This window comes from Lytechinus variegatus, chromosome 4 (genome assembly GCF_018143015.1).
Source record: "Lytechinus variegatus isolate NC3 chromosome 4, Lvar_3.0, whole genome shotgun sequence".
Lineage (NCBI taxonomy): Eukaryota > Metazoa > Echinodermata > Echinoidea > Temnopleuroida > Toxopneustidae > Lytechinus > Lytechinus variegatus.
In genome coordinates this window covers 56,529,156-56,543,610 of record NC_054743.1, presented here as the reverse complement: position 1 = coordinate 56,543,610, position 14,455 = coordinate 56,529,156, and the positions used below count along the sequence as shown (strand labels likewise).

At 36.1% G+C, this 14,455-nt stretch overlaps 1 protein-coding gene across 1 annotated transcript; it reads left to right on the top strand.

Annotated features, from left to right (window-relative positions):
* Positions 1 to 9,145: 9,145 nt before the first annotated feature.
* LOC121413086 lies at positions 9,146 to 14,065 on the top strand. The gene is made up of 4 exons (XM_041605850.1): positions 9,146 to 9,929; positions 10,438 to 10,601; positions 11,057 to 11,322; positions 12,129 to 14,065. The coding sequence occupies exons 1-4, from the start codon at positions 9,147 to 9,149 to the stop codon at positions 13,865 to 13,867; spliced, it is 2,952 nt and encodes a 983-aa protein (XP_041461784.1). The 5' UTR covers position 9,146; the 3' UTR covers positions 13,868 to 14,065.
* The last annotated feature ends 390 nt before the right edge of the window (positions 14,066 to 14,455 follow it).

Here is a 14,455-nt window from a genome sequence, read left to right as displayed (position 1 = left end):
GGAACTTGTCTCAATTACTCCTTGACCCTTAAAACCACCAATGAATAACACCCAAATTAGATACACTCAAATAGGTAATACATACATTTTGAATGTTTAATCTATGACAGGCATTTTTACTGCATCTTAGATTTCCAGGTACTCTGTAGTTCACTCTTAAGTGCATCAGCAGACCATTTACGCTCAAATCCCCTGAATAACCCCCGAAAAGGAAATCTAGGCTGGATAAAGCTATATTCAGTGAATGGCGGCCATTTTACACGCCATCTTTATAATAAATACTTCCCTTGATGCGGATTTTGGTAAATGTTTAGTATGTTATTCCTAAGATCAAACGCATTTAAAGACAGTTGATAACCATTTTTGTTGCAAATTTTGGTGTCAAAATACATGTAGAGCAAAAACGTCAAGAATAGGGCGGCCATATTTTTTTCATTTTAACATCAAATTTGGACACAGAATCCTCAAATAATTTATGCTAAAACACTTTCTAATTCAGTATTAACATGATTTGCCTAAATCAGTCTACTTTTCTCAAATCTGGACCTGACTACCTTTTGATTCTGTGCCTGGATGGTGCAATATCATCGTCATCATCAATATCATTATCATCATCATCATCAATATCATCATCATCATCATCATCACCACCACCACCACCACCACTGTCTTCATAAGTTTAATCATCTTTATCAGGTTGGCTATGCAGAGTGAACAATAATATATAGCTTCCTTATGAATTCAGCATTTTGCTTGTGATAGCCTGACCGATAATTTCAGCAGTTTTCATATTTCGGCATGGCCCTGGGAACTGAAGCACCTCAAGATATATATACAGTGCGTATCAAAAAAAACGGGACAGATTTGAAAAGTCTATAAAAATGTTTGTCTCATATCATAATCTCTCAAATTTTGGTGTCAATACATGCTTTGGATTCTTATCCTTCAAATACCATTAAAATAATTTAGTTTCGTTCATGCTTGAGCGAACACGGAATGTTTTTGTCTGGGGTAAAAAAGGAGGCTTTCGCCAAAATGGCATAAAATGATAAATATGATGGTCGGACTTCTTGCTAATCAGCAGACTTCCTCTTAACCTTTTCACTATCTTTGCCATAATTTTAAAATTATGCGGTCAAAATTCATTTCCAAATCTACTTATTTGCTTGAATAGTTCTGTTGTTCCTTTAGCTTTGAATAATCCTTCTTTAGGCAAGAACATTTTTTCAAACCAAAGTATGGGAGAGCGTGATTTTTTCAAATCCTTTCATTGTGTGCTTCAAAAGTTATGATGCCAATGAACAGTGGCATACTGAGGGTGGGGACTCGGGGTGCTCCCCCCAAACAAAAAGTTATGAGCAAGGAAAAAAAAGTGTAAAGGAAAATAACAGAAAACATAGAAAGTGAAATATGATATCATTTTCTGAATATTATGTCAAAATCACAAGATTGGATATTTTGATAAAAAAGTGGAAATTTTTGCTTGCTCGCTTCACAACTTTTGAATACATTTTATCCGATCTGCCATATCTTGCTCCTTCAAAATTGACACAATACACCATTGCCATTGAAAGACATGAATCCTTTCCTGTTTGTCCTGTCTAGCACATAATTAAACTTGGTGGAGGATTCAATAACCTCGTGAAAATAGGATTCATGTCTTTTATAGGTTCCATAGCATAATTTGATTCACCTAATAATTATTAAAGGTACCATTACATAATTTATTTCACATAATAAAAGGATTTGAATAATTACAAATTCTCCCAATTAATAATGCAAATCTTCTTACTTGGGTTGGCAAAAAGTCTCTTCTTTTCTTACTTATGAAGGAAAAGTCAAAGGTAAAATAAGTTTAAATGAAAAACAATACAATTCAGGTAAATAAATACATTCGTAAATAAAATTTGACAGCATAATTTGAAAACTATGGCAAAGATAATGAAAACATTAAGAGGAAGTCTGCTGATTAGCCAAAAGTCTAATCATCAAATTTCTCATTTCTGCCATTTTGGCGCAAGCCTCTTTTTGAACCCCCGACAAAAACGTCCAGTGCTCGCTCAAGCATGAACAAAATTTATTTTTTAATGGCATTTCAAAGATAAGATCTTAGAGCATCTATTAACATCAAAATATAGATATAATAATTTGAAACTAATTTGTTATAGACTTTTCAAAACTGTCCCGTTTTTTTATACGCACTGTATGTGTGTGTGTGAAGCTATACATGTACAACAGCTTTGGCAACTCCTATTTTAAATATTGTGTGAAGAAATGGATGAAGAGAACAATGGTAGGCGTAGCTTAAATCAAGGTTCCCCAGAGCTATCTACCCTTTGGAAAAATTGGTGATGCCGAAAAAATGTCTCTGCCGGGAATCGAACCCATACTTTCTCCCATACTTGTACTGTATCAAAGCACTAGCTTTGTATAAAAGCAATAGCTTTGATCCAGCTGAGGCATGGCGGCTTGTCATTGTTCAAAACCCAACTTCACATTAACTTCAAATTATAATTGGTATGGTGTCGAAAATCTGTCTATCTGACGGTCAGGGTTGTCTAGCCACTAACCCGTCTCTGTGGTCTAGTGGTTAAGGCACCGGCGTTCAAAGCTGGGGGCCTGGGTTCGATTCCCGTCAGAGACATTTTTTTTCGTAGTTTGTATTTTTGATGCAGTGATTTGATTGGCAAGTCACCAAGGACCCAAACCGCCTTTGCTCAAGAATTCAAATTATAGTTCTGGGGTGAGCGTGTGAAAAGTCCGACGAAGACGAATCTAAGATGAAAGATGAATCTAATTGAAACTCAAAAGCCAATGACGCAACATCTTTTATAAAATGAGACATTTATTCATTCTTTTACAGGATAAAGAAAAGCTTTTTTGAAAGTGTAAATTTGCAGGAACACAATGGATGTTCCTATGTATCTATTTATTTATGTGTCAATGAGTAAAAATACCGTCATTTTCTATTTAAAATGACAAAGAGCAATTTATCAAATCAAAATCATCAAAAATTGTGCAATATGGCTCTTAGGCCCTCCAAATTGTTGATATTTTGATGAAAACACTGTTTCTACTGCAATATTTGACGCAGTTGAAATAGCTGCGTCAAATATTGCCGCAGAAATTGTCATTTGCAGCTGAAAGTTTCTTCGGCAAAGTTTTATGAAACGGAAACTTGACGCTGGTTTTAGATTTGCCGCAGAAAATGGCAGTTGCCGCTGCGGCAAATGTTTTATGAAACGGGCCGCAGGGTACCAGTAAAAAATCCAATATGGCGCCCAAAATGCCTTCCACTGACGTAGGCTAACCATAGTGTATTTCCTACTTAAGTTGCTCTAATTTGATTTTTATTCAATAGTTTTAAAGGTGAAAAAGTTTAATTGGAACAGTTTATAAGGACAGTCAGTGGTCTGGTTTCTCAAAATATCCAAGCTGCCTTCTAAAAATTTATGTCAAACTCGCTGACATTTGCGAGGTATGTATTTGATGTCTAAACCACTGGTTTCAAGGATCAAAGTACACAAGGACAAGTTACAAAGACAGTCATTGGCCCCGTATGGTTTACAAATTCAAGATGGATTCCTAAAATTAATTCTGAAAGTGGTGCTAATATTTAAAGCGCACATAGAGTAGCTCTGTATATATATGCATGCCTGCCTGGAAGATGATTGTGGTGTCTTAACACTGGAATCAAGGGTCAGGTCAATTAACTTATGAGGATAAGTTACAAGGACAGTCGGTGGTCTCGCATTTACCAAAATCTAATATGCCATACACTCAAAAAAATATTATAACATGGCTGCTGATACTTAAGAGTGGACATGGCACATTTTATATCTGTCTTTTAGATATGATTGTGGTGTCTAAATTATGTTTTTAAGAGTCGAATGTTTCATTAAGGAAATTTTATCAAGGCAATCAGTGGTCTAGTATGTCCAAAATATGGCTTCCAAAAGTGGAGTAAAAATTGTCTGATGGTACATGTTTAGTTCGTTTAATATATGCATGGGGAATATGGGTTTGGTGTCTAAACCATGGGTTAAAGGGGCAAGTAATACACTAGCATGATTAGGGAAGGTTACAAGGACCAGTGGTCTGGTATATTAAAAGATTTACCAACAAACTGTCTTGGTTCTCTCTCCGAAAAGTAAAGTTATACATGTACAACAGTTTTTTGCAACTCTTTTTTGTTTAAATATTGTAAAGAAATTGATGAAGAGAACAATGGTAGGCGTGGCTTAAATCAAGGTTCCCAGAGCTATCTACCCTTTGGTAAAATTGGTGATGCCGAAAAATGTCTCTGCCGGGAATCGAAACCGGGACCCAGCTTTGGTCCCGGGTTCGATTTGCTTGTCAAAATGACATCAGTCGAAAAATTGTTCCAAGGGCCATGCATTTCGGTATACATTTTCGGAGAGAGAACCAAGACAGTTTCTTGGTAAATCATGAGCTGTAAGACCCACCTGTATTACCGTATAGCACATACCATTAAAAGGGGTTATTGCATTATTAGCGCTCACCCATATCACTGTTTATTTCAGTATACATTTTTATCTTGAATAAACTTTCCATGTCATAAGAATGATAAGCCAGCTAGATGTTAATAATTAAGCGGATTAGTATAGCATTCAGGCGTGGATGGATATTTCCATCATTTATATTTGGGATGACATGCTTAACAAAATATGGCATGTCGATAGTGATAAGCTTGAACTCAAGAAACACTAAAAATAAAATGTATAACAAGACCATTCTCATTAACAATATAAAAATGGCAGAGGTACAAATTTGGCCCCCTGGCTATTTTACCTGGCACTCGTTTTGTAAGTTTACACCCTCCTTGGCGGCTTACTCTCAAAATTGCCAGAGCATATCAGGTAATATCTATTGTATTAAAATCTATCGAAGATGTGAAGCTGTTAAAAATATATAGGCCCCTATTGGATGAGGGGGAGGGGTATTGATTGAGGATTTAGAACAACTGAATTGAATTTCCCCTTTAAATCATATTTTATGTTGTATTCCTTTATTGATTTATCTTGGACTTTAGGCCCATTGCGTTCAAAGGGGTTAACACATGGAAAGGAAAATATTGACGTACTTTGCACAAGGCCTGATAGTGATTTAGGAATATTAGTTAACAGTTTATCTGAATTATTAAAAACAACAATTTCAAAGTTCCTATTTACTTAAATAAGAAACAAACAGAAATAAATGGTGTGTATTGTTTAAATAACTTTGATAACGAGGTTAATGATTGATTGAATATCATGGTTTATTGTTTGATAATTGTCATGATAATTGCAATTCGTCTTTAGAATCATCGGACCTTTCAAACGCTCACCCCAAAACTATGATTTGAAATTCTCGAACGAAGACGGCATGTGTCCTTGATGACTTGCCAATTAAAGCACTGCATCACAAATACAAACTACGATTAGTGAATGACAATTGTATTACGGCTCACTGCATGCGGTTGTAACCAGACCCAAAGTATTTTTGACCCTTGAAACCAATATATAGACACCAACAACTATCATGTTCTATGTCTCCTTTTAAGTAACTACAGTCAATTTATACAAATTTTTTAAAGCCATCCTGGATTTTCTTTTAATATACCAGACCACTGGTCCTTGTAACCTTCCCTAATCATGCTAGTGTATTACTTGCCCCTTTAACCCATGGTTTAGACACCAAACCCATATTCCCCATGCATATATTAAACGAACTAAACATGTACCATCAGACAATTTTTACTCCACTTTTGGAAGCCATATTTTAGACATACTAGACCACTAAGTGCCTTGATAAAATTTCCTTATTGAAACATTCGACTCTTAAAAAATAATTTAGACACCACAATCATAATTAAAAGACAGATATAAAATGTGCCATGTCCACTCTTAAGTATCAGCAGCCATGTTATAATATATTTTTTGTGTGTATGGCATATTAGATTTTGATCAATACGAGACCAACGACTGTCCTTGTAACTTATCCTGATAAGTTAATTGACCTGACCCTTTATTCCAGTGTTAAGACACCACAATCATCTTCCAGGCAGGCATGCAGATATAAACAGAGCTACTATATGTGCGCTTTAAATATTAGCACCACTTTCAGAATAAAGTTTAGGAATTCATCTTGAATTTGTAAAACATACGGGGCCAATGACTGTCCTTGTAACTTGTCCTTGTGTACTTTGATCCTTGAAACCAGTGGTTTAGACATCAAATACATATCTCGCATATGTCAGCGAGTTTGACATGATTTTTTGGAAGTCAACTTTGATATTTGGAGAAACCAGACCACTGACTGTCCTTATAACCTGTTCCAATTGAACTTTTTCACCTTTAAAACTATTGAATATAAATCAAATTAGAGCAACTAAAGTAGGAAATACAGGAATTTGGATGGTTAGCCTACGTCAGTGGAAGCCATTTTGGGCGCCATACTTGATTTTCTACTGGTACCCTGGGGCCCGTTCATAAAACATTTGCCGCAGCGGCAACTGCCATTTTCTGTGGCAAATCTTTGTTTCTGCGGCAAATCTAAAACCAGCGTCAAGTTTCCGTTTCATAAAACTTTGCCGCAGATACTTTCAGCGGCAAATGACAATTTCTGCGGCAATATTTGACGCAGCTATATGAGCTGCGTGAAATATTGCAGCCAAAAACAGTGTTTTCATCAAAATATCAACGATTTGGAGAGCCTAAGATCCATATTGCTCAATTTTTTGATGATTTTGATTTGATAAATTGCTCTTTGTCATTCTAAATAGAAAATGACGGTATTTTTACTCATTGACAAATAAAAAGTCGATATTTATTGAATCATCATTCATTCTTTTTAAAGTCAAATTTATTTCAATAAATAAATACATAGCAACATCCATTATGTTCCTGCAAATTTACACTTTCAAAAAAAGTTTTCCTTTATCCTGTAAAAGAATGAATAAATGTCTCATTTTATAAAAGATGTTGCTTCATTGGCTTTTGAGTTTCAATTAGATTCATCTTTCATCTTACATTCGTCTTCGTCGGACCTTTCACACGCTCACCCCAGAACTATAATTTGAATTCGAATTCTTGAGCAAAGGCGGTTTGGGTCCTTGGTGACTTGCCAATCAAATCACTGCATCAATAATACAAACTACGATGAGTGAATGGCAATTGTATTATCTACGGAAGGGCTTGATAGGTCACGTAGGTTCCGCCTCCAAAAGATGTTTTTGAGGTCAAGCCTTTCATACGAAAAATTCGTACAATAATTTGAGTCAAACTTAACTAGAGTTCACATCCAGACAAGATTTTGAATTCATGATTGTGATTAGCCTTCGTAACTCTGTTCTATTTTGGTTACACACGTCTGTATCTATTTTTATGAGGTTGTCAACATGTCACTGGGTGTCTATATTTTTGCGGTTGTCTATATTTCTGAAGTGGTATTTAATTCTGTGGAAGTCATTATATTTCTCAAACTTTCTCTCTTTCTGTATATATTTCTGTGATTGTGTTCAATTATATGATTATCATTTATTATTTTTTGCGATTGTCTTGTTTTTTAGTTTGTCCTTATTTCTGCATTAATGTTTGACTCTGTGAATTTCTATATTTGTTTATTTGTTTATTTCTAAAATTTCTTATTTTTAGGTATATTTCTGCATTTTAGTATGTTTTTAACAGTGTATATATATTCAGAGAGTCAAAGGGGCCTAAGCTTTCGATTCTAGCAGAATCTTGGTCGGAGGAAAAATGACAAACATAAAAAGTGGAACAACCATATTATGGTTGTTCCACTTTATATATTTTTCATTCAGGTATTAAGTAGGTGAAAAGTGACTCAAAATTAACAAACTCCTATCAATCAATATGCTCAGTGTTAAAACAACCCGGAAGGAAAAACCAGTTCCACTGGACCAGTAAGACCAGTATAATTTTAACTGGTAACTCTGGAAATTGGAACAGCGGTTTAATGGTCTAATTGGTCCAGTTAAAATTTCACTGGTCCAGTAAGATTAAACTGGTCTTGAAGTACTTGAGTTTTATACCAGTCTTGTTTCTGGTGGTTGTTACTGGTCTCACTGGGTCACTGGTCTTCATACTGGTCTAACTGGTCATCAGTTTATTACATGCATTTGGTTTGTTATATACCATGGTCAGTGAAATGTGATGGAAAAGATAGTTAGTAAATTAATCTTTCTGCTGTTATTTTGGATGTGATGTATGAAATTACGCATTTTCATTGTGAATTAGTCCACACACTTATTTAGAAGGTTTTCAAAAAACAATGAGTGCTATTGCAAGGATACTCTATTACAAATCCTGATTTTTTCTTTAAAAAACAGGAAATATGCGAATGAGGTAAACTTGGTGATCAGCATCATCAGAATTACTGGTATTACTGGTCTTGACCAGTTTAATTTCAAACATGGAATTAACTTAGACCAGTTGACTATATATCAGAGGAATACATCTTGCTTTGCTCTTAATCATAATTAGAGGAAATGATTTTAATGATAATTGCAATATCAATAACAATAATAACAGTAATAAGAATGATTACAACAATGATCATAATAATCATAATAATAATAATTGTGATAATCATAAGAGCAATGATGATAACAATGATAACGATAATAACTTTCTCTGAATTGCAAAATTCATTTCTCATAATTTGTTAAATGATCTGACTTGAAAGTAATTATTTATTGGACCAGTAACCAGAATGCAATTGTTTGAGCTGGTCTCCATTTCATTTTTACTGGTCCAGTAAACATATACTGGAAACCAATAAAAATCTACTTGTAACCATTTATTGGACCAGTTACACCAGTTTAATGAAAAACTATTGAACTGGTATTACTAATTGCTTCAACTGGAATGCAATTGTTGGAACTGGTCTCCAGTTGATTTTTACTGGTCCAGTTCAAAATCAACTGGCCCAGTAAAATATACTGGAAACTAGCAAAATTATACTGGAAGCCAGTAAAAAAAATACTAGTCATACTGGTGTTTCCTTCTCGGAAATGAAAAAAATACATTTGTTGCTTTATAAGCTTATACTAATACTTGACACAGTGAATTCATCATTACGAATGCGTTTTTTTATCATTTGTCACGCAGTCTCCTGATGCCACTATGCCTGTCTCGCTTAGTGTCTGGCGTGCCAGGATCGGCACGTACATGCGCCGTAAGCAGAAAGTGTATGACTACTTCTACTACCTGAGGAGGTATGTTTATGGTCTTAAATTAATTGAAAAGGCGAAGAAAGCAGCTGAACACTCAAAAGAAAACGACAAAGGCAATCGCCACAAATCGTCTTTCAATGTCTTTTCAACTGGTGAAATTCGCAAAACTTGTAACGCAAAATCTTGCCAACCTCCGCCTTCTAACGATGTAAACCTGAATCTCACTCAAAATGAATCTTCAAGTGACAGTGCAGTCAATAGTAACGAAGTCGAAACATGTTCTCAGCCTGGTTACGTCGGGAACAATGGCTCTTCGGGTCATACCAAAAGCCCAGATCACATCGCTCAGGATGGGTCTCAGTGTGCTGATGGTCGTACACTTGCAATACACTCAACAAGTCCAACCAAGAAGAGATCCACTTCTTTCCCTGATCCTTCTGACACCAAACCTACCAAGCCATGTGACCTAGACGAGTTGGACCTGAGATACATAACTATTCATCGCGCATCACATTCTAACCTCCATAATTCAACTCAAATACGTGAACAAGACCAAGGTGGTGGCACATCGGAGGTATATTCACAAGTAGCTACACACTTCACTGGCCATCAAGATGGCGGCAAGCAGGACAAGGAGATATCGAACCCTTTTACCTCTGAGATTGATAACCAATCTTTTCCTGTTTCTCAACTGGATAAATCTAACAACGCTGAACACACACTGTGCCCGAGGGTATGTCTAATATTAAAAGAAGGTGTCTCTATCTTGAACCATCTATTTATCATTAAGAATATTTAGGGATACATCGTTACCAGCTAACTAGAAAAAAATGTGTCTTAGCGTTTGCCTTAAAAAATTGTAACAATTTTTATCTTTACGTAACAAGTTTACCTAGAAATTATTCAGCATATAACGTGTGTGACGAATTTCATTGCTATTTTTTCTTATATATGTAGTTTACATTAAAAAATACTGAGCCATGTTGATATCTGAACACTGTATTAAGTTTTCGAATAAAATTAATGTTTAATTAGGCAGAAGCACTATTCGGAAAAATGAATGAAATAAAGTTAAAGTTACCAAGTTGGATAATATTTTTACACTTTAGTTATGTTAACACCGTTTGAAACAAAATGAGTCGGAAGGATATACATTTGATAAAAAATATATAACATTATGTAAGGTAATCTGTTTATTATTTGAAAGGTCTTTCTGTCATATGTACTTCTATTCGTTTTAGGATATCGCAGAGCTTTGTGGAGCACTAATATCTTCAGTCAGTAGATCACGTTTACCTAGCAGTGGATCAGATGAAACACAAAGGAATTCATTCTTATCTGGTATGACCAACTTGCTCCTCCTGAGGTCCGGTGACGTGGAGAAAAATCCTGGTCCAAATACCCAGTAAGAAAATTGAAATAATTCATCATCATCATCATCATTATTATTATCACCAACACTATACTATTGCATTACACATTAATACGGTCTAATATATTATGCCATTATGAGTACATTAAAGGACGATCAAAATAGTCTCCTTTGCCTTACGACGGAGTGTTATACCAATCGCCGGTTCGCAATATTTTCATGACGGTTTGAATCCAAAAGTATATCGACAGAGTACCGTATATCAAGTGGTTATGTGTACACATTTCTCATTGAACATGATCATTTTCCAGTCTGCATGGCCAGCAAAAGTATATTTTCTTTCATATTTCATCTCTGAGAAATGCCAAACCTAACAGGATTTATGTGAAATACTTCTATGTTTTAATACAATATACATTTTTTCCTTGAAAATTAATTGAAAACAAAAATATCCCTTAGCCTCTCATGTGTCTTTGTATATGGTTTAGGCCTGGGAATCTAACTGAGTTCGAACTCCATCTCCTTGCTGACGGTATGGATCCATCAGACTTCAGGAAGGTTGGACTAGCTTTAGGATTCACTGAGGCTCAAATAAGTCGGTTTGAGAGAGATAACATTGGGAACATAATGAAAGCTATCTATAAGATGCTTTATGAATGGCTGAAGACAGTACGAGATAGTGAGGCGAGGGAGATACTATCCAACAAGTTAAAAGACATCGGTCTGGTACAGCTTGCCGACAGTGCACAGAAAGGTTATTACCACCACTTTCATTACTCCTATGCAGAGAAAGGATACTGACGCTGATTTATGATAAAGATTATAATTATTGTTACGCTGATAATTACAATAACGATAGGCAATTGTGAAAACGATGTAAGTTATATAAGTATGATTTTAGTATAAAAATAACTTGACTTATATAGCGCTTTTGCCTGAGGGTGAAAATCAATTGCTATTGTTACCTCGGCTTTTGCTCTAGCTACCATCACGGACGTTTGGTGCATTCAAGGAATTAATCATGCTGGGTACACATTCATATCACCTGGGTCGAGTGCAGCACAGTGTGGATAAATTTTTGGCAGAAGGAAAACACACCATGGCTCGGATTCGAACCACCAAACCTCAATTTAATTTTATTCAACCATTAAGATATGTATATACAAATCACACAGTGTACATAATTATGCAACAAATGGTACAAAATATGGTTAGGACCATAAAAAAACTGCTTATAGAGAATGACTCCCAAAAAAATAGCATTGACAATATTTAAATTAGAAAAAAAACTAATCTTATTAATCAGTTCATTCATATGAAAAATAAAAAAAATCTTACAAATGATTGCAAGACACCGAAGTTGTTCTTCAATCTGAGTCATAAGGTGCAAATATAAAAACGAAACTAAAAAAAACATACCCAAAATCAAAAAAGATATTTCATAAAAATGAGATGAAAATATAAATATGGTACAAAACAAGAAATCAAGACATTGAGTGACACTCATAAAGGAATGCATTCCTTTGTAATTGATGTATTTTATTTTCTATTTCATTACAGGTAAAGCCGGAGATCACATACCATCAATGACGGAAGATGAATTCCAACGGGTCATCAAAGAGGTCAAGAAATATTCGGCCATTCACCACTGTCAAATTCAAGCCGATCCACTGAACAGCGACCTTCTACTTGAATTTAACCGGATTTTCACGAATTTGACTTTGATGGAAGAAGATAAGGGAACAAAGCGTAAGAGACCGTTACTCTACGAAGACCTACTAAAGACCAAGGTAAACGGGGTCTTTCCTCATCGCTTGTTGGTTGAAGGTGAAGGTGGGGTGGGGAAGACAACTCTCTGTGCAAAGATCGTTTGGGACTGGATACATGGAGCAGGTTACCAAGATTTCAAACTGGTACTTCTCGTCCTCCTTCGTGAAGTAAAGGATAAGACTATTGGAGAGATTATAAAGTCCTACCTCCCAGACGACAATACGGTTACAGCCATGCAGCTAAACAAGTATGTCTTTTCCCATCAGACAGACGTCCTTCTCGTTCTGGACGGTTTTGACGAGTTTGCTGGCGATCTTGATAGCTGTTACCAAATCGCCCTTTTCATCCTCAATAGGCTATTCAAGTCAGGGAAAGTACTAATCACATCAAGACGATGGAGATCAGATGAGATACGGAAGATACAAGAGCTTAGAAAGCTTTATGCCTTCATTGCCGTGGAAGGTTTCTCTGATGAAAATCTATCTTCCTACGTCACCAAGTTCTTCCATCCAGACACAACTTCGGCTGAAGATTTGAATCGATTTATATCAAATAACGATGTGATCAGAGAGAACATGGCTCCATACCCCATATACACAGCTATGCTGTGTATCATGTGGAAAGAATTCGATGGAGCTCGACGCATAGCAATGTCGAAATTACAAACATTTTCTCAGCTCATTAATGAGATGGTCCAATTCTTGGTCGATCATTATCTCTCAAAGCTCGGTCTGTCCGCAATAGACAAGAAATGGCGTGTACAGCGTGCAGAAATACTTCTCCATCTATCCAACATCGGTTGTCTTGCCTTCCAGGGGCTCATGGAAAGGCGATTGGTGTTCACTGAACAGGAGTTCAAGAGCTGGCCCGGGTGTGTGACAATAGGTTGTCAAGTTGGAGTACTCACTAAACAAGCACCGATCCTTCAGAGGAGAAGCAGAATGTATCACGCACATTCCGCAGACTCATCTGTGCAGTTTCCTCATAAGCTGTTTCAGGAGTATCTATCAGGGATGTATCTGGCATCTCTTCACAACTCAAACAGAAGCAAGTACGACAGGTTGATGAAGGATAAAGTCGGAAATGCACGTGAATTCCGCGAGCTTCTGTACTTCACCTCGGCCCAACAGAAGGAGGTCGGATTGGATATCATAACTCGTCTCAAAGCGTCAACGTCAACACGATCAATGGGATATGATCGTAACAATTATGACAATGATGACTACATTGTCGATGTAGCATATGAGAGTCAAGACCAAACAGTGGCCAAAGCTGTGGCAGATAATCTTTTGACTTCATCCAGCAACACACTTGAGATCGGGGAAGAGATGCAGGCCCACACGGTATCCGGACATATCTTCATCATGAATCATCGTAAAGTGGTAAATAATTTAAACAAAAAGTACACACCCTCTTTATTCGAAGATATAATTTGTAAAATCTTAGATATTATTTTTTCTTATTTCTATTTTCTACCGGCAATATTCAAAACAAACGAGACCAAAGAATACTGCTCATCAAAAACATGAAACATTCACAGAACATCACTCGGCCCAATTTCATTGTTATTTATTTTTATATCTGTCACAAAATACACCCCTTGTAAAAGAAATCAAATGACGCAAAAATAATAATGTAATTTCAAATATTTGATAACATTTATTAGATAATTATTAAAAAAACAAACAAAACGTAGAAGGAGGTGGAAAAGTAATACAAAACGTGTATATACAGTGCCGGCCGCGGGAAACGTCACGCCCGAGCACGCAAACAGCCTAGGAGGCTTTCGCGTCTAACCGAGGGTATTCAAGGGGAACAGTCTAGGGCGTTTAGACGGGCCCGCGGTTTCCCGCGTGCTATATAATATTGGCCGTGCCCGCACTTACCCTCGGAAATCCTAGGGTACGTACATTGCACTATGTTTACATGTACATGTACTTCGATTATCTTGTGATAGACCATTATGTTTTTAAACTAGCGTGATCGGGATCTATTGTAGGTTGAATTTTTGATTTAAGATGTTATTTGTTTTATTTTCTTTTATTCTTTCATTTCTGTTTCCCTTTTAATTCTTTTCCCTTATTATTTCTTTCCCTTCTTTCCTTCCCTGTTTCCTT

What these genes read in the sequence shown, in the direction of transcription:
- LOC121413086 (XM_041605850.1), top strand. Translation starts at nt 9,147, where the DNA reads ATGCCTGTCTCGCTTAGTGTCTGGCGTGCCAGGATCGGCACGTACATG. An exon ending in AACACACACTGTGCCCGAGG is followed by an intron (nt 9,930 to 10,437) that starts GTATGTCTAATA and finishes TATTCGTTTTAG; the next exon opens with GATATCGCAGAGCTTTGTGG. An exon ending in TGCCGACAGTGCACAGAAAG is followed by an intron (nt 11,323 to 12,128) that starts GTTATTACCACC and finishes ATTTCATTACAG; the next exon opens with GTAAAGCCGGAGATCACATA.